Source organism: Sphaerodactylus townsendi, linkage group LG15 (assembly GCF_021028975.2).
Source record: "Sphaerodactylus townsendi isolate TG3544 linkage group LG15, MPM_Stown_v2.3, whole genome shotgun sequence".
In the NCBI taxonomy this organism is placed as follows: Eukaryota; Metazoa; Chordata; class Lepidosauria; order Squamata; family Sphaerodactylidae; genus Sphaerodactylus; species Sphaerodactylus townsendi.
In genome coordinates, this window is record NC_059439.1 from 9,112,776 (window position 1) to 9,137,746 (window position 24,971).

General features: G+C 43.0%; 1 protein-coding gene across 1 annotated transcript; it reads right to left on the reverse strand.

The window, feature by feature from the left end:
* Positions 1–1,029: 1,029 nt before the first annotated feature.
* LOC125443999 (keratin, type I cuticular Ha6-like) lies at positions 1,030–23,125 on the reverse strand. The gene is made up of 13 exons (XM_048516438.1): positions 22,673–23,125; positions 21,388–21,470; positions 21,143–21,299; positions 20,602–20,763; positions 20,350–20,445; positions 19,719–19,785; positions 9,522–9,841; positions 6,106–6,188; positions 5,047–5,203; positions 3,421–3,582; positions 3,206–3,331; positions 2,591–2,811; positions 1,030–1,338 (listed from the first exon to the last, which is right to left on the reverse strand). The coding sequence occupies exons 1-13, from the start codon at positions 23,123–23,125 to the stop codon at positions 1,050–1,052; spliced, it is 2,376 nt and encodes a 791-aa protein (XP_048372395.1). The 3' UTR covers positions 1,030–1,049.
* Positions 23,126–24,971: the final 1,846 nt, after the last annotated feature.

Here is a 24,971-nt window from a genome sequence, read left to right on the forward strand (position 1 = left end):
TGTCATGACCGGTGTGTGTCTGGCCCAAGATCACCCAGCAAGTTTCCATGGCAAAGTGTAATGCCTTAACCACTACACCAGGCTGGCTGTCACCCATCAGATTATAAATTTAAAAACTATTTGGTGTGGCGCTCTAGGGTGGGATGCCACGGAACAGCAGCAGGCACGTGAACGTAGGGTTGGGGGATTAGATTCTGATTTCTTTCTACTGTGTTGGCCATACATGCATAAAATACATGGTTTTATGCAGATTCTGAATGGGGGGTACATTTATGATCCTTTGCGTTTATGCATGAGGCAAGGTATACAGTTGACTGGGCAGGGGGAAATAATATAATAATCTGTGGAACATGTTATGGGGCCCCTCCAGCACATCGATCGTGGCATTGGAAAGATAGAGACCCATCTAGGTTTTTGCATGGACTTTCCCAGAAGCGCATCCAATTTCTTTCCAAAAAACTCTTTTCAACAGCAGGTGGCACCACCATCTAAGGATATAAGGGATTGATTTTTTTTCAAACAGATGTGATATCTTTGTCACTGGTATCACACCTCCACTGTAAAGGGGAGGAATGTTGAAATGTAGTTGTAAATGTAGCCTGTGTGGCTACCATTTGAATCAGATTATGAGCTACGGGCACACACCTCTACAAATATCGCAAATGTTCAACAACTGGGTTCAGACACAGGAAACTGGCTTCGAGACTAAGCCTTTGTTCAGGCTGAATGATTTGAGATCCTCATCCACCTGTACAAACATTAAATCAGTTGTCATAAAATGAATGTTTATTTAAATCACACTGCAGACACTGCATTTTTAACTATTATGCCAGAAAACAAACATTTATTAGAAAGAACCAAAGAATCTTCCTAAAATCTAGAAAGCACCACAGCAAAGGGGGATTTCCTTATCAGAGCCACCTAGCAGACACCTTAGCATGGCTCTTAGCAATGTTTCTAATAACAGGATTGGAGCATATGGTCTCTTATTACTCAAGTTCACGTGCTTGATGCGTTCTGGTTTTTTTAAAAATCTGACTACTGAGATTTCACATGCGACAGATCTTTGTGCTGATCCGTGGGCCAGGTGGGCATGGCCCACAAGGCGGTGGGCAGACTGGACCATGGGGGGGACAGGGCATAGGACCACACGGGGCACAGACTGGCCCACAGGGATTGATGCAAGGTGGTGCCATATTGGGTTCAATCAGCTGCACACAGGGTTGGCATTCTGGCGGAAAGACTGGGATACAGGTTGTCTCTGGCATACAAACCGGCAGGCAGACAGAAGAACGAGCAGTGGTTGGACCCTCGGGGTCACATGGTCGATTGGGGAGCCTTGAGAGAAACAAACATCAGTTTAGGTGAGCAAAACAGGCAAAGGGAAGGTCAATATAAAAATGAGATAGTAAATTCCAAAAACACTGACCATAAAAATACCTTTTATTAGGACCAACTCAAATAATATAAAACTGTGGGAGCTTTTCTGAGTTCTCCAGAATTGTTTATCAGGCTGAATATTAAAACGTTGGAGAGGGGGGATTTTGGACCCTGATATTAAGAAGAGTGATATTAGCTGGTATTGATGATGTTGCTACTTGCAGCTGCTTTTCCAGGTTTGAATCTTGCCTGCGGTTATCTTGGCAGGGCCAGACCAAATGATTTTGTGGGCCTTATAGGGCCAGATGTTTCCCACCCCTGCTTTAGAGGGATGCTTTAGACTCTATGGCATTATACCCCACTGAGGGCTTTGTCCTCACCCAAATCTCCAAGAGATTCCCAGCTTGGATCTGGCAACCCTGCCCCCCTCCGCCAGCAGCCCGCATCTAGCAACCCTACACTGTTGCCTCCACAATGCACTTTCAATCCACTTTCACAATTGTTTGCAAGTGGTTTCTGCTATTCTGCACAGTAAAATCCAGCTGCAAAGTGGATTGAAAGTGGATTGAAAGTGCATTATTCTACTTGTGCAGAAGAAGCCTTTGTAGCACTTCAAAAAATTGTTCACTCATTTAATGCAGGATATAAAATTATTCCAACTAAGCATCCATCTCAAGCACTTTCCCCAACTGTATTGTCGAAGGCTTTCACGGCCAGAATCACTTGGGAGCTGTGTGGTTTCCGGGCTGTATGGCCGTGTTCTAGCAGCATTCTCTCTGAAGCATGATCCTCTGAAGATGCCAGCCACAGATGCAGGTGAAACGTCAGGAGAGAATGCTGCTAGAACACGGCCATACAGCCCGGAAACCACACAGCTCACTTTCCCCAACTACTTCCTGTTTTTACCAATCATCTATTTATTTGGTATGTCTCCCTAGTCAAACACTGTCCCTTTGGGGGGAGAAGTATAAGATGTCTTTTTAAAAACAAAATTGTTGATGTGCCCTAAAGATTGCAGATCCCATCCTTACCCCTCCAGAAGTTATATCTCTAGGAAGAGGCAGGCAGACACAACTGAACTCTGGTACATACACATGGAATTGTATGCAAATGGACATGGTGGCATTAAAAATACTGACAGATATACTTTGAGAAGACTTCATTAAACTATGGAGCAGCTGTGCCCCCAGCTATGCATTTCCGTACATACTTGCAATCTTCCCCTTCCAGCATGTTGCGGTAAGTGGTGATCTCACAATCCAGGCGGGCCTTCTCATCAAGGAGAGTCTTATACTCGCAGTTCTGCCGCTCTATATCACAGCGGATTTCACTAAGTTGGGCCTCCACATTACTGATCATGCATTGGAGCTGTGAGAGTTGCATGCAGTAGCGGGATTCAGTTTCTTGCAATGTGTCTTCCAAAGCAGCTTTCTGGGGGTAGTAAAGGGAAAAGAGGGCAAAGTGATCTATCAAAAACAGTCATACCAGTGCACAAAAATAATTGTTTAAAAGGCTATACTGTTTGTAATGGTTAGTTAGTGTCTTTGAGATGGTTGATAATGGTGGTTGCCAGATGTAAGTGAGCCCCAGATTTGGAAAGAAAAAAATCTCAAAAGAGACCTTGTTTTTAATTTGTGAAACAGCTATTAATTTCCTTATGCATTTATTTCGAAATCCAGATTATCAGAAGTGAGCAAATCTAAATTCTGCATCATAGAAAATAGAGAAGCAAGAGACACGTTCAGAAGCAAGATACATGTTCTGTGCAAACACACAACTATTTAATAAAACAAAGATGGTTTGACTGTTCTGACTTCATACTCACCATACTCTGCTGAGCCTGCATGTCAATCTCCAGGGCTTGAACACAGCGTCTGGTGTCGATAATCTCTGACTGGCAACTCTGCAGCTGTTCTCCACTGGAGATCACCTCCCTGTTTAGTTCTTCCATCTAAGAAAACCGCAAAACAAGAAATGAGAAAACAGCATTACTGCCACTGAGAGAAACCGGACTGGTTTGCATTGACTCCAGGGACCCACCTGTGTACAGTACCAGTCCTCAACTTCTCGACGATTCTTTTCCAGATCAGCCTCATACTGGCATCGCATCTCATCCAGGACCTTGTTGAGGTTGCATGATGGGGCAGCATCTACTTCTACATTGATGCGATCGCCAAGCTGCGAGCGAAGGGCACAGGACTCCTAGAGAAGGGGTGAGAAGGAGAAGTGATGGGCACAAGGGACTGTCCTTCATATTGCAAATCAGCTTCATAAAGGAAAGGAAATGCTGGACTTGTTTCTGCCGCTAATCATGGCTGAGTACACTTTGACACTGGCAAAATTTTGTTTTGAGGAATTTTGTTATTTAGGCCATTGCTTCATGCTCTGTAAGGTAAAGATCATGTAGCTTGATCTATATGTAGTGGAGCCGGTGAACAGAGGGTGGTCGTGCCCCCATAGAAACAGAGCTGGAAGGGACCTCATTAAATGCAACCCCTTGCACAAAGTAGGGAATTCACAACTACCTTCCTTCAATGATCCCTGCTCCACACCCAAAGGAAGGAAAACCCCTGTCAAGACCCCTGGACTGATCAGGGAAAGCACTTCTGTTTTAGCAAAAATCTTTATTCAGAAACAGCAGTTCAGGTAAAATAGGCCATCAGAACTGGGAAAAAACCTGCCAAAATCCCTCAAAAAACCCAGAAAGCATTGGGGCTTTCCGCACTGACAGAGTTGTACTGGTTTCTATCTAGGTTCACCTCAGTGTATCCGCACTGCAACTGAGCTCAACGTTGTTTTGTCTCAGTTTCCCCCCTCAGAACTGCGACATCCCTGTCGCAGTTATGAACTGCACCTTTCTGCTGGAACAAGGTCGATACCGCTTTGAAGCTTCGAAGTGTGGACACATCGAAACGACACCTCATCCGTTCAACCAATCAGGAGCCGCTTTTGTGGCATGCGCAGAACGGGAGAGTCGTGGCGGGCATATAACTGTAAACTGTAAACTGTAAAAACTGTAAAAAAAAAAAAAGAACGCTCCTGTTTCCCATGGTAACACAAGCTTCAATCACGATCGAGGAGCGAAACAGACACCAAGATGATCCTGCCCACTTAGCTCAGTTCCAGGGGGCCAAGTAAGTTGCTGTGCGGACAGCCTGGAATCGCCCCCCACTGAAGGGAACCGAGTCGACCTTAGCTCCCTTCTGTAGTGCGGAAAGCCCCATTGACTACCTGCCCCACTCCAAGCCACACACCCTTCGAGAGAAACCCAAACCTTCTCTCTTAGCTAGAACGGACTGCGGCTGGGGCCCCTCATCTTCTACCACTCTGCCATGAAAGGAAACAACCCCAGGTGCTTAACAGCAAAAATTGAATGTGGCTTCTCAGGATAGTTTTTGAAAGGGGGTGGGGAGAGACTGTGCACCTCCCGTCAGGAGGAGAATTATGGTCAGGTTGGGTATAAGACTGGGCACAACAACCCCTCCACGATCCCTAACCAATATGGTCTGGAGGAAATTCCTTCTTACCCCAAAGGTGCCTGAGCACCTAAGAAAGGGTAATGAGAGCTGAGCACTGACTCATCCCTTCCTGCCCTTCTCATGATCTGCCTAAATGTGTGTTGTAGCAGCTCTTCTGGCCATGGTACTGGTAGTGTTTCATCCATACCTCCTCATGGTTTTTCTTCAGGCACATCATCTCCTCAGTCAGGGACTCGAGTTGAGCTTCCAGGTCAGCTCTGCACAGAGTGAGGTCATCCAGAACTCTGCGGAGGCCAGTGATGTCGGCCTCATCCCGCTGACGAAGACTGAGCTCGTAGTCATACCTGTGAAGAGATGAAGAAATGGTGGATAGATAATTATAGAAGAGGAGGAGGAGTTTGGATTTATATCCCACCTTCCTCTCCTGAAGGAGACTCAAGGTGGCTTACCTCTTTTCCTTTCCTATTCCCACAAAAGACACCTTGTGAGGTAGGTGGGGCTGAGAGAGTTCTGAAGAACTGTGACTAGACAAGGTCACCCAGCAGGAATTTAGGAGTGTGGAACATCTGGTTCACCAGATAAGCCTCTGCCACTGAGGTGGAGAGGAATCAAACCCAGTTCTCCAGATTAGAATCCCCCTGCTCTTAACCACTACACCACTCTGGCAGTTGAGACCGCAAAATGTGAAGCCTGAAAAGAGAGAACTGGGCTTAAATCCCTGATCAGGTATGGATCTGAGGGGGGGGGGTTTTCATTAAAATGACTTTTTGCCCTGAGCTCATCCATTAATGTATGTTTACTGGGACGCTAGGCCCATCCCTTTCACCACTGTTGACAAAGCTACCATTGTGTCTTCTTTCAATTTGTGGGGGAGGGCTAATATTTGAAGCATCAAAGATATGCGAAGTACAGAATGCTGCATCAGGCTTTGAGGTGTAGAAGCATTGGCTGCCAAGAATCATTTCATGGGAGTGAAACATCTTGTAAATAGGCCATCAGAACTGGGAAAAAAGGGGTGGGGTGCAGACTGAAAACATTTTAGAAACATTTAAGGGGATTTGTGTGGGAAGGGGCTTAGTAGCGCCCTCACTTTTCATCCTGATTTTCCCACTAACTCTGTTTCTATGCTGGTGATTGGCTTGGGAATCATAGTTGTGCATTCTGATATTAATGTGAACTAGGACAGGGGATTGCAACATACAGGGCTGATAACAGAGAGCTAGATCTTCCCCATGGACAGACTTACTTGGTACAGTAGTCATCTGAAGCCATTTTGAGATTGTCAATATCCAGGCACATCCTTGCATTTTCAGCCTTAGTGCAGCAAATCTGAAAAGCAAGAAAATAAAACGTAACTTTAATCCACCCATAAGGTGAAGACAGGAAGGCATCTTGAGGGACAAAGGAGTCAGCATTTGAATATACCTTAATACTGGTGTCTCCAACTTTTTTGAGCCTGCATGTGTATTTGGAATTCTGACACATCATAGTGTCACACAGGAACAAAATGGCTACCGCAAGAGGCGGAGCTACCCCACAAAATGATTGCCACAACTTAGCTATCCTAACACAGTGCAGCTCTTTGTGAATGGTGGCACTTACTGCCAAAGTAACATTTTTTTAAAATCTGCCCAGCCAATCAAATCTAATAGTAAATCAGAAGCCTTGCTGGGCTGCACCCACATCTGGCTCCACTCACCTGGCTCCACCTTACCTGCTCCACCCACATCTTCAAAACACTTGATAAGCACTAGAAAAGGTGTCCCCTGGCACCACAGCACCTCCAGGCACCACACTGCAGACCCCGGCCTTGATATATAATTCGTGTATCTGCTTTTTTAAAACAAATCCACAGCATTTTGCTCAAATGTACTGCCCAGTCTCCCAGTCTCCCAGTGGAAACAGTATTGTCAACCAAGTCTGAAGTGTAAATTTTCCTGGTTATGTACAACCAGTACAATAATGTAATAATAGGGTTTTTTTACCATTTGTAGTTCATATGTTAATTACAAACAGTACAAAGTATTACAAGTACCAGTACTCTATTCCTTTTTTATACTTGCAATGTAGGATCAAAAGGGGTGTTTTATCCCTTTCCTCTCACTGTCCTGGCCAACCATACTGCAGAAAGAGATGGAGAGGTTGTAAAGCTTTTCTGCTGCCTTATTTGGCCCAGCAGCGACCCACATTTCCATCATCCTCTAGCCACTGAACAGAAGAAAGAGGTGCTTGGAGGATACATCCATTGGTCTACTCCAGGGGCTGTAGTTCATGAACATCTGAAGCGCCAGAGTCGGACACCTCTGGTCTACAACAGTTCAATTTTAATACTGGACAAATGGCTTATGATGTAATCGGTCTATATTGCAAAAAGCCAGGTTAAAGAGATTCCGCCTAACCATTAGGAAGAACTTCCTGATGATAAGGGCTATTTGACAGTGGAATACGCTGCCTTGGAGGGCAATGGAGTTTTCTTCTTCGGAGGTTTTTAAACAGATGACTGGGTGACCATCTGTTGGGAGGAAGGAAACCAAAATGGTAAAAGGTCTGGATTCCATGCCCTATCAGGAGCAGCTCAGGGAGCTGGGTATGTTTAGTCTGGAGAAGAGAAGGTTAAGCTATGTTTAAATATTTGAAGAGATGTCATGTTGGGAGCAAGCTTGTTTTCTGCTGCTCTAGAGACTCTGGTCGTTTCCCCATTTACCTTTTGGTGCGCGCTACTCTCGCCAAGTAACGCGGGGTCCAACAGTACTCCCCACTACAGGGGCAGTGACAATGCAGCAGCCCTGATTCTGCTGCTCTCGTGCTCCCTCACCGCGCGTCATTTTTGGCACTGCTTGGAACAGAGCCTTTTGGAAAAACGCCCGGGGAGCGCGGGGCGGTGGGGAAGCCGGGGGGGGGGTGTGACTGCGGGTTTGAGTTTCCTGCCCCTGGCAGTGACGTGGAGCCTTTTGTCCAATAAGGAAGCAGTGGGCTGTGCGCAAGCACGCACCCTTTTTTTAAAGTTCGGGGAACAGAGATTGACATGTATTTGACCTTACGTTGCAATGTAGGGTCAGTTATATAGCACTGCAAGGGAGCACTCACTGAAAGCCTAGTATTTTTCCCTATTTGCTATTAGAGTTTCTGTGGCTTAACTAGTTAATGCAGCCTTCTGTTTGCTTGTGCTGCAATGTGAAAGCTCGCTAGTTCTAGTCCCACTGGGGATGAGTATTTTTTTTTAAACGTGTATGTAGGAATTGTGGCTGATTTTTGAACCAGACAAATTTCTTCTGGGTTGAAAGCAGCATGAAAGCAACTGGTCCCACTGTCATTCGGGTTTACTCAAAACACACCACCATGAATCCCCACAGTTTCTGTCCCCAGCACAGTTTAAACACCTTCCATTCACTGTTTTTTACAAAACGTGGAGCTGATATCCACTATTCAAAGCAACATCTGACTGGTGAATGAATGAATTTGTGAATGAAGAGGCAGCAGTGAATGAATTACTGAGGCAGCATTAAACACGACAGGATGTGGAAGCGGAGCTTCATCTCCCCATTTCACTGTGTTAGTCAGTTCTTCCTTGGCATGCCTTTTTCCCCACCTTCATTTAGAAGGGGAGCTGCGGCTCAGTTTGTTAAGTGGTGGTGCTAGTGTGTAAGAGCTTGCCAGTTTGAGCCCGCCCAGGGATGATTTGTGTGTGTGTGTTTCATAGAACTATGAATGGTCATGGCATGGAGAAGAACGTCTAAGTGCTATGTATTTTCACCCCAGCAGGATGTGCTAGTAATGGGACAGTGCTTCATGTGAATGCTTCAGGTGGAATAGATATGAAAACACAAAGGCATGCAGGTTGCCCTTAATCGCCTGTTTCCCCATTTCTAGTTATGGTTGTGCGCATGCTCGCACAGACTTGGATAAAAGTTTTTAAAAAGTTCCGCCCAGCAGCAGCAGCCAATTAGGATAGCCCCTGAGCTCAACATGCATTCCATAGCTTCAAAGTGGGGAATCCTGGTGGCTGCTGGCCGAGGATTGTTTGAGGGACAGAAGCTGCGATGGGGAGTACAACCTCACACTCAAAAACAGCGATTCAAATGAGACCAGTTAGCCTCAGCTTTTTTTTTAAGTGAGGAAACGCCCTAAGACAAGGAATAATGTATTCAAGGTGCAAGAAAAGAGATTCCACCAAAAAATTAGGAACAACTCCCTGACAGTATTTATGTATTATATTGTGTTTTATGAATTGGAAACCGCCCTGACAGTGAAAAAGCATATAAATAAAACATGGTGTAATGGTTAAGAGCAAGCAGGTGGACTCTAATTTGGAGCTCTACCTAAACGGCAGACTCTTATCTGGAGAATCTGGTTTGACTCCCCACATGTGCACCTGGTGGGTGACCTTGGGCCAGTCACAGTTCTCTCAGAACTCTCTCCACAAGGTATCTGTTGTGGGGAGAGGAAGGGGAAGAAGTTTGAAAGGCCCTTTCAGATCATCGCTGTTTAATTTTAGAAGGGTTTGAATGTATACCCCCCCCCCTTTCTTTCCTGTCGGAAAACTCAAAGGAAAACAGTAATGGAAATTCAAACAGTAAGCATTCTCCTACTTTTCTTGTCTGTTTTCAAAAACATTTGCTTTGGAACTATGTAGGATTATTGACGGCCCTTAACAGCCATTACCTGCTGCTGGAGTTCATCGATGCTGCCGTAGAAAGGCTTAAAATCGGTACAGACATAAGAGTTTTCACGTTCATACCAGTCCCGGACCTTACATTCCAGCTCAGCATTCTCTTGTTCCAGGCAGCGCACCCTTTCCAAGTAGTTCCCCAGACGGCTGTTCAGGAACTCCATGGTTTCCTTTTCATTGCAGTTGAGGATCCCTTGATCATGGCCAAGTGGGTAGAAGTTCAGAGGGCGAGCAGATGGAACACAGGTGGAGCCCAGACCAGAAAGGGGAAAGCTAGTTCGGGTGCTGTTGGACATTGCTGGAGTTGTGCGACCTGGAGTGGGCAGGCACACGCTGGATCGTCGAGGAGGAAGGCAGCTTCCAGGACAGCATCTGGCAGAGGCAGCACTGTTTGGCCGGCAGTTTGTTGTTACCCTGCAGGGACCCCTGGTGGACCCACAAGTGTGAACTGAAGTCGCTGCCATATCAGAGAGGACACCAAGATTTCCAATTCGACTCGAAACCCCAAGGCATCCAAATCTGAAAGATACTTAAGTTGCTGAATCTTTTTTATACCATGAATGCTGGGTGTTAGCCCCTTTACAAGGCTTTACCCTTATTAAAATTTGAGGCGATTTGTGTCTGGTCCTGTCATTATTCTGCTCTGTGCTTGCTTTAAAAGCATTTATTTTCTCATAAATTCCCCCTCCCTTTCACACTTGGCTTGCAAAATCAGGTCTCCTCTTTATGGCTTTCCCTAGAATTGTTACTATGCACCATCAAAGCAGCTCTCGGCATGAGGCACCAGCCTTCAATAGCTGGGTGTGGGTGCATTGGGTGACATTTGGGGATTGGCATTTTGCAATAGCATGGTCTCTCCTCACATCCCTTCCTCTGGCCTACTTAGACCAAACCAAAAAGCTGACATGTCAAACTGCTTTCCTTGGCTGCAATGCACAAAGGAGATGGTGTGAAGGGATGAAATTTCTTAGAATGGATAACATCTATCTTGTGTCCCTGAACAGCTTCATCAAGGATGTGTAGATTCCCCCCACCAATACATTTCCATAGAGGAGATGTTATGGATTGCTTTAATTTAATTCTCTGGGCACAAGTGTCTGCCATATTTGAGGACATGAAAGAAAATTTTGTCCTGTGATTTGTCAAGCGCTGGATCTGAACCAATATCAGACTCAGTGATTGTGATCAGAAATCACAATCCCTTCCTTTCTACACCCTGGACTCCAACCTTCCACGTAACAAATTCTCACTTGGCTCATTTGATGATGGACTCCCCATTCAACAGTCCTCTGTACTGTTCATTAAGGCTTTGCACCCTCCCAAACAACTTACACCCACATCCACGTAGGCTTTCCTACTCATCATCTGTTGACAAAGGGGATGCTGCTTTTACAACCTTTGCTTGGGTTTCATATAAACATTTATAGGCTGAGATGTTGCTGGATAGAGTTTGTGTGTGACAACATTGGATGGTTTATTGCTTGGAATCTCATGGATATTAACGCTAATAGCCGAAGCTTGCAGTTCTGATTCACTGAGAACTTTGTCTCTCAATTAATACAGTTAAATACAGATTCTCAAACTGTATATCCAAATCTGTTTACTGTGAAAGGTACCATGAATGGCAGGTCAATAAAACACTCCCCCCCCCCCCGCACTAAAATATCAGTAAATCGATATATTCCTTTTATCTCATGAAAGAGGGTAGAGACTTTTTAAAAATGAGTGCTGGGAATTCAGAGAACCTGTATGGTGCAGTGGTTAAGAGCAGAACAAGTGATGCAGTGGTTAAGAGCAAGAACAAGTGGTTAAGAGCAGAACAAGTGGTGGGATTAGCAACCAGTTCTGTCTAATGGTGTGAACCGGCTGAATCCCTACTGTATAAATCAGTAATATATATCAAACAAAATATCAGACAAAATGCTTGCCCATCTAAAGTTAAGGCAATGCCTCTGAGAGCTGCTTTCCCTTAGTGGTCTCAGCACATAGCCAGGTGTGAGTCACCTTTCTCTTTACTGTGTTTTCCCCTTACTGGCTAAGCTTGAAAGAGGGCAAAATTCTTGTCCATCTGCAGTGAATGCAATGGCTCCTGATGGCTGCTTTACCTTCCCCTTAGTGATCTCAGCATGAAACCAGACATGATACACTGTATCACGATGACCCTTTCCTGACAGGCCAATAAACACGAGTGAAACACATGAACCCATCCTTGCCCCAGCCTGTTCACATGGTTGGCTGTCCTGTGGATAGAGAGCACATTGGCCAGGGTGCACGCTTTGTACTAAGGTGCATCTTTTTTTGTTGTTGTTCTTATCTACCTCCAATGTGTAGCTCCACTGGCAGGCATGGCGGATCCCCCAGAGCCACAATAAGGCCCTATGTGCCTTCGTGGCTGTGCAGACAGGAGCCAGGGAACAGCAAATACCCCCAAGCTTTTGTATTAATCCGCCTCCTGCCTGGCCATTCATTTGGCCATGACTGCAAGGCATGTTAAAAAGGCATGTGATGCTTGAATAGCTTGGGTGTAAGGGAGAACACGGGGCCGATCCACATTAGGAAGGGCATCCATGTGAAGTTCCCCCCAACTCGTGTTTTAGCCTGCATTTAAAGCTTTATTGGCTCGTACAGAAAGGGTCGATGACACACTTCCCTTTACTGTATGGTCCCTTATTGGCTAGGCTTGGTTATTTCCTGGGAGAAGAAGATCCAGTAGCCATAACAAAAAAAAATAGCACAGAAGATCAATTTTTTAAAAATGTGAGCATTTTATAGCCTGCTTGGTGAAAAATATTTTCTTCAACTGCAAGGCTTTTGTAAGCAGAGCCCAAGGAAAATGTAGAATATGTAGGGCAGTGTACAACTGCTGTGTGTCTTTCCAATTATCTCAGTTCTTTTAAAAAATGTATCTCCAGCCACAGATATTGGCAGTCTCTGGTGTGCTGTACTCCCCAAAATCTGGTCTACGATAGTTTGTCCACTCCTAAAAATTACTGCTTATGATCTGATTATTTTAAAACAGTAATTCAAGTCTGGTTTTTGTTGTTGTTGTTTTGCACTCTTAATGCTTATGTGACAGTCAGTCACCTATTCCTTCTTTCAACATACACATACTAGTGTCATCCAGGTTGTATATGTAACCCCAATGCCCAGAATGGGTTGGCCCAGAATGGGTTGACCCAGTAAGGGCGTGGAGACTCAGAGCAGCAGAAAGGCTGAAAGAGCTCTTTGCAGAAGACAAGGGTACCCGACTCGGACCTTGATTTCTATAAGCCCTTAACACCTTGTTAAGGTAATTGCAATATTGTTGGGAACTACTGGGAAGGTAGTTGTTGTTTTTGCTATGTTGTAAATGTTGGAGTTTATTGTTTCAGGGTTTTCTTTTGTGGTTGTAATGGGTGAGAGTTCTCCTGGAGACCTTCATCATGTTGCAACCTGTTCATCAAGCCCTTGGAGTCTTCAGGAGCCAGCCAACTTGGAAAAGAAGAATTTGGACTTGGCAATATTAGAAGACCTGTAAATAGAAGGACTTGAAATGCAACCTGAACAGGACCTTGAATTGTAACGTTAAATGTTGATGTTTTAAAAGTGTTAATTGTAAAGAAAAGTAAACCATTTTGTTGTTTAAAAATTGTTGTTGCAACTCATTCCAAGTACTGCCCCACAGAACCCACAGTTAGAGGAAATACAAATGGCTTCCCAACCAAGCGTGGGGCTTGGAAGTGAATTGCAAATATAAAATTGCTTGGTAATGGAAGTGTGCAGCAAGTTGGGGCTTGATCCCCATATAACTGTTTTGTTATGTGATGTAAGTTCAAGAGATGTTTGCTATGTGAATTTGAAGTACATGATTCTGTTTAAGTAGTTGCATGAAGGAGGAGGGGATTCCAGTTGCAACCCCCCCCATCCCTCTTGCAAACTAATCATGGCTGAATCGCTTAACATTTGCTGGAAAGTTTTGCAAACTTCCAGTGCAGCTAAGTTTGGAACAGCTGGAAATCCTTGCAAGGGAAAGACAATGTTTTGCATTCAGATGCACCAAAATGTGGTTCCTCCAAGTACAGGGAGCCCCTGGGGAAATCATTGTTTAATGATTTCAAAAGTTGCATTGTAATTACTTCGTCGGGACGATGTGAATTTTAGTGGGGAGAATGTAAACCCCCATGCCCAGAATGGAGTTGGCCCAGAATGGGTTGACCCAGTAAGGGGTGGAGACTCAGAGCAGCAGAAAGGCTGAAAGAGCTCTTTGCAGAAGGCAAGGGTACCAGACTCGGACCTTGATTTCTATAAGCCCTTAACACCTTGTTAAGGTAATTGCAATATTGTTGGGAACTACTGGGAAGGTAGTTGTTGTTTTGCTATGTTGTAAATGTGTTGGAGCTTATTGTTTCCAGGGTTTCTTTTTGTGGTTGTACCGGGTGAGAGTTCCTCCTGGAGACCTTTCATCATGTTGCAACCTGTTCATCAAGCCCTTGGAGTCTTCAGGAGCCAGCCAACTTGCAAAGAAGAATTTGGACTTGGCAATATTAGTAGACTGTAAATAGAAGGACTTGAAATGCAACCTGAACAGGACCTTGAATTGTAACGTTAAATGTTGATGTTTTAAAAGTGTTAATTGTAAAGAAAAGTAAACCATTTTGTTGTTTAAAAATTGTTGTTGCAACTCATTCCAAGTACTGCCCCACAGAACCCACAGTTAGAGGTTACATATATACACAAAAAAGTGTAAAAAATATGAATATTACTGATTTTGCATAATTTCTACTGCAGTGGCAAGAAGCCATACTAAATTCTACAACCCTAGATCCTGAATCCACTGCCCTCTGAAGCAATTGAACTAAAACCATACAGAAAAAAATAAAATACAAGAAGGTGGACTATCTGCCCAGTACCAAATCCCCCATTGCCATTATGGGATGGTGAAATACACAAAGCCCTGACGTACCTATGACCCAACAGTGTACAGGCATGTTCAGGTGTTAAAATTCTCCATGCTCCCCTAATGCATACAAATACTTCATGCAGGGTAACTTAACTATTTGCCTATATTCACAAGCCAACAATGTTAAATCCATCTCAGTGGGAAAATAACCCCACTAGGATGCACCTTACTGCAGTGACCATGTTACAGATTCGGAAGTGAGACCAGTTCAGGAACTCTTGTAAGTTTCAGGGATAATCAGAAAAAATTGAGACATTTCTGCAGGCAGTAGAAAACCTAGTTGCCTGCATGCCAAGGGATTCCTAGAGCCTTGTCTTTTCACCTCCCTCCTGTTTTTCATGGGGTACACTTGCCTTTTAAGAGAATGAGCAGGCTTTTTTTATGAAAAGAATCAAAGAACGTAGGATTATTTTCACAATTTTCAAACATACAAAAGGGGAGATCACACTATCTGCAGTTGTCATTTTGTGTGAATAAAGGAACACCTTTATTTTACAGATTGGAAACACGTGATTACAACATCTTTTTGAGGGTGTGCTTACCAAAGCTGGAAAATGTGCTCATTGCTTTACACAAAATGGCAGCTACATATACGGGAGATTTATGGGTAGCATATTGTCCAGTTACATTAGGAGAATCAAAATCATACCTCAGTTTAGCTAAGGTTCGAGAGCAGCAAAGAAGTAGATGCTGTGGACCAATGTTTGCATGAGGGGAAATAGAATGACCATGAAAAGGGAAGTTATTAAGGTTTGATGGTGCTATAACTGGCAAACACGGTCCTCTTGTCAACCAATCCCGAAAGTATCTAGTAGTGACTTCTAAGCACAAGAACTGAAGAAAAGCTAAAGTACAAATGTATAACCTGCAGCACAAACCTAATTTTCTCCATGCGATTGGAAATAAACAAAAGAAGTCTTTATTGAGAATGCTGTCCAAAGAACTTTATTTTTTTATTATTATTATAAGGCCATTTAAAAGTTGAAAATGCTCAAGAACTGAAACTGGTCAAAGCCACCATACTATGACTGCAAGATCCCAGTAGTATTTGTAACAGTAACAAGCTGAATTGCTGATTTCTTTTCTGTGTCATGCTGGATGGGTTTTTTGTTTCGATATTTCCAGTGCTGGGTAGATTTTGTAGGGAGTGGCCAAATGCTGGACTTGTTCTCGAGATGTTCATTCCCTTTCCATCCTTAATCTCCTCTGTGATGGTGCTTAATTTTTACTGTTGATCTGGGGAGACTGGAGGAGGGACATTCTGGTACACATGGAGTCCCTGGGATACCACAAAGGAATTTACAAAGTAATTTGGGGGTGATATTGTAGATTAGCCCAGCCCAGTAAGATTGTAGCCCAGTAACTAGCCTCTCATTCTCTCCACACACACACATGTTCATTCTCTCCACACACACACACAGGTCCCCAAATGTTCCATTACATTCCAAGAAACAGATCTTGCAAAACCAAAGGTGTGTCTAACACAAAATGGATTCCTCCTGGGTATCCATTTTTTTAAAGGTGACCATTCCCCAGGAGACCCAGTACACCCAACTACTACAATGTATAGTCTAAATGCATGGCTTCTCAGATTCTTGCTTTTTTCACACTACTGCACTAAGGTGAGACTAAATTAGAATACCCCTCAATATATTTTCTAATATTAGAAAAAAATTTTCTGGATTTAGTCAGAGCTCTTCTCCCAAGCAGGGACCTTCAAATTCATCTAAAGGTTTCACTTTTGGTAACTTCTGTTGCTGTACTATGGAGAAACCCTTTTCAGTGGGGCATCTTGGGATAAGAGGCAGATGTGTGCACTGCTGTCAAGATGCTTCCAACTCATGGCAACTGTATGAATCTATGTCCTCCCAAAACGCCCTATCATTAAAGTATGCCCACGAAGTACTCTGCAAACTAGGCGTATTTTAAAAAGAGTTAATCCATCTCATCGCTGAGCGGAGCAGATACATGCTGTAATAATGTTCTCTGTGTTCCAGGGATACCTAGGGATATTTATCTGCGGTAAAATTTTCCTGCGAAGCCCCACTAATCACACCAAAGCTGGTCTGTAGTGTGCCGGAGCAAGAAATATGAAATTTTCTTGAAAATAGGTGAAACGCAGTAGCATCTAAGGTTTCTGTTAGCTAAACATGTATTTGGATTGTACCTCTCTAGACCAGGGTAACTCATTCCAAGTACTGCCCCACAGAACCCACAGTTAGAGGTTACATATATACACAAAAAAGTGTAAAAAATATGAATATTACTGATTTTGCATAATTTCTACTGCAGTGGCAAGAAGCCATACTAAATTCTACAACCCTAGATCCTGAATCCACTGCCCTCTGAAGCAATTGAACTAAAACCATACAGAAAAAAATAAAATACAAGAAGGTGGACTATCTGCCCAGTACCAAATCCCCCATTGCAGTGTACAGGCATGTTCAGGTGTTAAAATTCTCCATGCTCCCCTAATGCATACAAATACTTCATGCAGGGTAACTTAACTATTTGCCTATATTCATTGCCAAATAATGTTAACCATCTCAGTGGGAAAATAACCTTCACTAGGATCACTCATTTGTGAGGACCATGTTACAGATCGAGTGAGACCAGTTCAGGGAACTTGTAAGTTTCAGGGATAATCAGAAAAAATTGAGACATTTCTGCAGGCAGTAGAAAACCTAGTTGCCTGCATGCCAAGGGATTCCTAGAGCCTTGTCTTTTCACCTCCCTCCTGTTTTTCATGGGGTACACTTGCCTTTTAAGAGAATGAGCAGGCTTTTTTTATGAAAAGAATCAAAGAACGTAGGATTATTTTCACAATTTTCAAACATACAAAAGGGGAGATCACACTATCTGCAGTTGTCATTTTGTGTGAATAAAGGAACACCTTTATTTTACAGATTGGAAACACGTGATTACAACATCTTTTTGAGGGTGTGCTTACCAAAGCTGGAAAATGTGCTCATTGCTTTACACAAAATGGCAGCTACATATAATGGGAGATTTATGGGTAGCATATTGTCCAGTTACATTAGGAGAATCAAAATCATACCTCAGTTTAGCTAAGGTTCGAGAGCAGCAAAGAAGTAGATGCTGTGGACCAATGTTTGCATGAGGGGAAATAGAATGACCATGAAAAGGGAAGTTATTAAGGTTTGATGGTGCTATAACTGGCAAACACGGTCCTCTTGTCAACCAATCGAGTATCTAGTAGTGGATTCTACACAAGAACTGAAGAAAGCCAGCACAAATGAACTGCAGCACAAACCTAATTTTCTCCATGCGATTGGAAATAAACAAAAGAAGTCTTTATTGAGAATGCTGTCCAAAGAACTTTATTTTTTTATTATTATTATAAGGCCATTTAAAAGTTGAAAATGCTCAAGAACTGAAACTGGTCAAAGCCACCATACTATGACTGCAAGATCCCAGTAGTATTTGTAACAGTACAGCTGAATGTTGATTTCTTTTTTCTGTCATGCTGGATGGGTTTTTTGTTTCGATATTTCAGTGCTGCAGATTTTTAGAGGGCTAAATGCTGGACTTGTTCTCGAGAGGAAATGACCTTTCCATCCTTAATCTCCTCTGTGATGGTGCGAATTTTTTTACTGATCTGGGAGACTGGAGAGGGACATTCTGGTACACATGGAGTCCTGGGATACCTAAAGGTACAAAGTAATTTGGGGTGATATTGTAGATTAGCCCAGTAGATTAGCCCAGTAACTAGCCTTCATTCTCTCCACACACACACATGTTCATTCTCTCCACACACACACAGGTCCCAAATGTTCCATTACATTCAAGAAACAGATCTTGCAAAACCAAGGTGTGTCTAACACAAATGGATTCTCCTGGGTATCCATTTTTTAAAGGTGACCATTCCCCAGGAGACCTGTACACCAATTACTACAATGTATAGTCTAAATGCATGGCTTCGTATCTTGCTTTTTTCACACTGCACTAAGGTGAGACTAAATTAGAATACCCTCAATATATTTTCTAATATTAGAAAAAATTCTTCTTGATTTAGTCAGAGCTCTTCTCCCAAGCAGGGACCTTCAAATTCATCTAAAGGTTTCACTTTTGGTAACTTCTGTTGCTGTACTATGGAGAAACCCTTTTCAGTGGGGCATCTTGGGATAAGAGGCAGATGTGTGCACTGCTGTCAAGATGCTTCCAACTCATGGCAACTGTATGAATCTATGTCCTCCAAAACGTCCTATCATTAGCAGCCTTGCTCATGTTCTTGCAAACTGGCGTGCTTAAAAGAGTTAATCCATCTCATCGTTGAGAAGCAGATACATACTGCATTAATGTTATCTGTGTTCCCAGGGATGTTCAGGGATATTTATCTGCAGAAAATTTTCCTGCAGAAAATTTCACTAATCACACTAAAGCTTTTGTCTGTGTGTGCGCGTGAGCAAGAAATATGAAATTTTCTTTGAAATAGGTGAAATTCAGTAGCATCTAGGTTTCTCTGTTAAACATGTATTTGGATTGTACCTCTCTAGACCAGGGTTCCCCAACATGGTGCCTGTGGGTGCCATGGTATTCACGGATAAATTTCCTGGCTCCTGCCAAGTGCTTTTAGAAAGTGGGTGGAGCCAAGTGGGAATTTTGTCCAGCAGTCCTTAGAGGCCTGATTGGTTTTTTCAGAGTTTTTACGTTGGTTCAGCACCATGGTTATCACTGTATGACTGAAGATCACCTCCTAAGATTTTGTAGCTGGCTCAGACTTTTGTGGCAGCCATTTTTTGCTTGTGCCCATCATCCACTGAGAATTCCACAGCTTCAAAAATGTTGGCAACCCCTTCTCAGGTTGGGGTTTAACATGATTAAATACGCTTACATAAAAACATAGACATACATCCAGCATATAGATGTCAGGAGAAAGCCTAGGCTCGATTTCTTCTTCCTGACATCTAATTTTTAATATAAATGGGGGCGGAGTTTGTTGAAACCCCAATCCTGGGCTAAAAAGGCCTGCTTCCCTTTAGCCAAGGATTGGGGTTTCTTCTCCATCCTGAGGCAGAGAGGGGCAATATAATATTGTCTGGAAGGGTGGCAAACCAGCTGTTGGGAAGACACTGCTCAAGACTGAGGAAAGGAAACAATGGTGATGGAGCATTAGACGTTGTGAGCCTTAAATGAGGCATTCCAGACACATGTTCACCAGCTCACTGACAACTAGGGTTTTTAATACTAAGCTAGGATTCACCCAGTGCTCATTTGAGGTTATACATACTTGCAATCTTCTCCCTCCAGCAGAAGGCGATGCGGTGCTGGCAATCTCGGGATTCCAGAAGCCGGATCTTGACATCAGGAGGGATCTTGTGGTTTAGGCTTTGACGTTCCATTTCACATGGAAGGATCAAAACTAGACTGTTGTTCCTTTGCTTTGGTCACACACTGGAGTTGTGCTAACTGACTAAGACATAGCGGGCATGGTTTCTTTACAGGTGCCTTCCCGAGGCACTTCGCTGAGAAATAGGCATGTTTGGAGAGTTGTTGGCGAGAACACAGGCAATGTTCATTAAAAGCTTAGGGCTAGAAGCCTGCAGAACCAGGACCTCAGGTCTCATTTGGACAATGTGATTTAAGTAGATAGGGCCTGAAATGTGGGTTTAGGAGGGTCAGAATTGCATTAAAATATTATAGGACTTCCCCCCCCCAACCCATCTTTACAAAACTCAACAGATGTAATACAAAATTTTTCAATGGACAATTCCTCCCCAAAAAGACTGTATGGACTATGAGGGCTCTTTAGATAGGACTGAGACCATAATGAAAGTTATTTTGATATGATATCCCTCTAAGAAGTACTGTTTTGTCATATACCATGTTATGTGTGGAAAACCAGGGTCTAGACAAGAGACTGCCAGAACAGTGTGGCCAAACTCTATGATCTGGGACAAACAAGACTGCGCTCTCTCTTCACCACTGGAGACTACTTGTTGGTTCAGTTCTTCCATCTGAATTACAGCAGAGAGAGAGAGAGAGAGAGAGAGAGAGAGAGAGAGAGAGAGAGAGAGGTAAACAGAAGTAATGAGACCAAGCACCCACATTTTCAGAGGAATTATTTGTGTGGCCACCTGAAGATGGCCTTTCAATATTCTTGGAAGTGTCACCTTGGAAGTGAACCAAGTCTCAACATCTTTGCGATTTTTTTCAGCCAGGCATTCATATTGGCTTCTGATCTCATCCAGGATCTTGTTGAGGTCACATGATGGGGCAGCATCCATCTCCACATTAACTCTGGCTCCAAGTTTTGAACGCAGACCATTTGCTTCCTGCAGGAAGAGAACCCATGTGGCACAATGCAGATTGATTTGTGGGTTTGGCTGTGTTTGTTAGTTTTGAAGCCTTATTCCCAAGACTTATGATCGATTACTACAGATCCATATAGGCTTGATTTGAATGAGGGTCCAAAACAGCAACCTTTTCAAGTAAGAGCTTAAGTCTTGAGCTGTGTGAAATGATCAGAGAGAATGCAGGCAGCCTTACACTTTACAGGAAGAGATGAAAAATACATGTGTAGGTGATTTGTGTACCTGTATCTTGCAAAGGCAAACAGGATATTCATGGAGAAATGGTGAAGGTACTCCTCTACTTGGAGCATATGCATCTTTTCAAATGCAACAGCTGCAAAATTTTGAATATTGTTCTTACCTCCTCATGGTTCTTCTTGAGGCAAATAAGTTCCTCCTTGAGGGATTCTAGCTGAGCTTCCAGGTCAGACCTGCATAATGTCAGTTCATCCAGAATTCTACGCAGCCCATTGATATCAGCCTCAACGCTTTGACGGAGAGCAAGTTCTGTCTCATACCTTTAGGGACAGAAAAGGATAAATCAATAAGAAGCTGCTTTTGGGTGAAGAAACCATCACCAGAGTTATCACTCTAAGATGGCCTTACTTAGTCCTGAAGTCATCAGCAGCCAGACGAGCATTGTCAATTTCCAAGACCAGCCTGGCATTGTCTGTCTTAGCACACAGGATCTGGATAAGAGACCACAGAGCTGTGAAATGGTTTTAAGCGTGGTGGGGAAAACATATTACAAAGCTAGACATCAACTTTTTAAATGTTAGATGTCCTTTCCTAAAGTTCAAGGAAGATTGCTAAGCTAGATGTGGCATAATACCTCTGAAATGAAGCATCACTTCCTGGCAGCAGCAAATAATGCTGAGTACCTTGCCCATCATTACCCAGTAAGTCCATTGCACAATGCATTGTTCAAAATTTGCTGCGCAGCCCTGAGCAGAGTTGTACCCTGGTAAACCCACTGGCATCAATAGATTTCAGAATTCTGATTAGGGTGTAACTCTATCATTCCTGAGCCCCTTCACATGTGCAGCCACCTTCAGTGAGAAAGCAGCAACAGAAAGAGTGTTTTAAGAGAAATAGGATAATTGATGGATAGCCAGTTTGTGATGTGCTCAGAAAGTAGCATGCAAAAGCAAGATGTGGAAGATGATACAAAAGAGGCTGATTAAAAAAATGAAGAGTTGAAATGGTCCAGCAAATCAAAAGGTTCAAGGTGACAAAGATATGAAAGGGTGAAGCAAATCAAAAAGATAGTCATAAATACTTTCAAGAGAAATAAACCTCAATGTTTCAGTGAAGCACTTATAACCCTGCCCCAACTGGACCTGTAATGTAGGTTTCTGAAAGTGTTGATAAATTTGAAACAAAGAAGGGCTTATGCCAGGGCAAGTGGCAATTCCTTTCCCTCTGCTCTCCTTATGGGCGATTTTTAAGGATACCCTCCTAAGAGTGGATGTTCCCCTACTAATGCTGTTGAAACTGTGGAACATATTTTATACTCTTGTCCTAAAAATGCTTATTATAGACCTGATTTTTCCAATATATTCCAACCATATGGGTATACTTTCTGCTGGATAATCGATCAGTGGAGAATAGCTGAATTTTAACCATACTTTTAGCTAACTATTGGAGCACAAATGTTCTGAAGTTATTTTGTCTGTATTTTTGATGCCTAATAAAGGTCTGATTGATTGATTGACTGATTGATACGAGTAGGTATGCTTGCTCATGTTCATTCTTTGTTAGCTTCCTTTTCTATGTGTTCTTCACTATGACATTTCATACAGTTAGATTAAGCATCTATGTTGGTTGTTGATGTTGTAGAAAATATGATGTGGCTTATTTGTGCTTTCTAAGGAAAAGAAAAAATTATTACCTGGTGCTGGTGCTCCTCAATTATCTTGTAGTAAGACTGGAAGTCAATGCATACATAGGGGACCTGGCATTCGTACCACTCCCGGATCTTGCATTCCAGATTGGCATTTTCCTGCTCCAGGCAGTGCACTCTTTCCAGGTAGCTCGCCAGGCGGTCATTTAGACACTGCATCAATTCTTTTTCATTGCAACTGAGGATCCTTTCATCATGCCATCCATAGCTTTCAGCAAACACAGGCCTAAAAGTACTGCTTGGTTGGCAAATGCTGGGCATGCAGCTTCCAGATCCCAGCTTAATGGAAGATGACACACTTCTGCTGCCAAAGGAGTGGCTGGGAGCTCTGCATGAGCCACCAGAATGGACGGAAGAAATTTGAGCATAACCCCTACTGGGGACACTCAACCCCTTGACGGAGCTAGAAGAGATTGTATGAGCATAGTACTTAGAAGCCATAGTGCCAGATGATAACACTTTACTTCAGCAGGTTTCCAAAACGACTGGTGAAGGCCAAATTATTGTGGAGTAAACCTGTCGTTCCCCGCTACACCGTTTTTATACGCCACTCTCTGGGTGTGGGCAGATTACCTTGGCTGTTTCTCTTGGGAAAGTTTATGCCCGCTTTCCTTTGGGCAGCTCATCGGTTGTTCTTTAATTACCCATCAGAGGGCTATGTCCTCATAAAAAAATTAAAAGCTTAGATAAGTTGAGACTCATCTTTAGTTATTCTTCGCCACCTATAACATTCATTTCATAGTACCATCAAAGGGACTTGCTTCGTAATAAAGCAACAGGTTTTTTGAACAGGGCTTGGGGAACTGGAATTAACAATTGCACACCTCTGTATGTCTGCTTGTGTGTTGTCTAGATGTGTCTAGGTTACGCTAAAAGCTTTAAGTATTTTTGCAAAGAAGTAAGTCCTACTGTGTTTCATGGCATGTTTGTTAAGTAGACATTATCAGAGCCATATTTTCCACCCCCAATACTTCATTATGGAGGTAAAATAGGCAGCTTGCATTGGTTTGAAGCCATTTCAGGTGCAAAACCTGCATTTCCACTGAACTTAGCAGGCATGGACTAGCCTTGTGCAGGAAGGGCAACCTGGATAGAATAACAGACTTTGGAAAGGACCTGCAGCAGTCCTAGTTGGAAGCTTGCAAATGTCAATTTGGTGAGTCTTCTCCAAAGGGGAGAAAGGAGCAATTTATGCTTCCTTTGAGTCAAAAGACTTATTGTGGGGGTTTTGTTTCTTTGCAACTAGGACATTAACAGATTAAAAGGAAACAAGAGAAGCATAAGATCTGCACATTTCTCCAGGAGGCTTTGGGACGAGGCCTTGGGGAGTCAGGGTTTATAGTTTCGTGTGGTGCTTTGTTTAACTGCGCAAGAAGTCTTGAATGTCAATACATGACCACACCAAAAGAAGCCATAGATATGCAACTCAGATGTGTATTGTATAAACATAAGTCTACTTAACAAATATGCCATGCCTTTGCAATAAAGTAACTTCAGCAGGCAGGCTGGAGGAAAATTTAGGTTGCTAGGGGATTGCACGGACAGCCCAGCAACAGATCAGACCCACATGCTGCACCTTGAACCAATATGTTAATAACAACCTATGGACAACCTATTTTACCACACAAAACTAGGTTTCCGTTTTATTAATTATGGTTTAACATGTGGAAGGGTAGTTAGTCACTTCTGTCAGGCAGCAAAAGAAACCAATGGAGGCTTATTTACAAAACCTGGACTATTTAAAAACACGGTTAATAAAATGTTTTTGGGGATTCTGGCATTGTCAACTAACAAAGGCAAGGAGAGATGGGACCAATGGTAGTGAAATGCTGCTTTTATAAGTGTTTTATGTGCTTCTCATTTAATTGAATCTTTATACGCTTCACCCTTGCATTGCAAATGTGCAAATTCATTTCTTGTTGTCTGTTGAAAAAAACACTGAGAACCAAAATCAAAGGAATTGGGGGGGAAATACCTTGATTGATGGACACCTAAATCTTCAAAGCAGTTTGCCATTGAACACTCTTGTATTTTTGCTGTGATTCCCTATAGGGACAGATTTGTTGAATTAACCAGTCTTCTAAATAATTCTCACCGAAACGGTGAGCCTGTGATTGGGCAGTCCATCAGGCTGCTTGAGGCTCAAGTGATAGAATGCAAGTACATGCATACAAAAAAAATCACAAAGAAAAACAGGTATCAAGAAGATGTGCTTGTCTCTGACCAGTTTCTGTTATGATGTTTTAAAATAGGGGAATATTTAATGCAACCTTCGCTGGCATTTTTA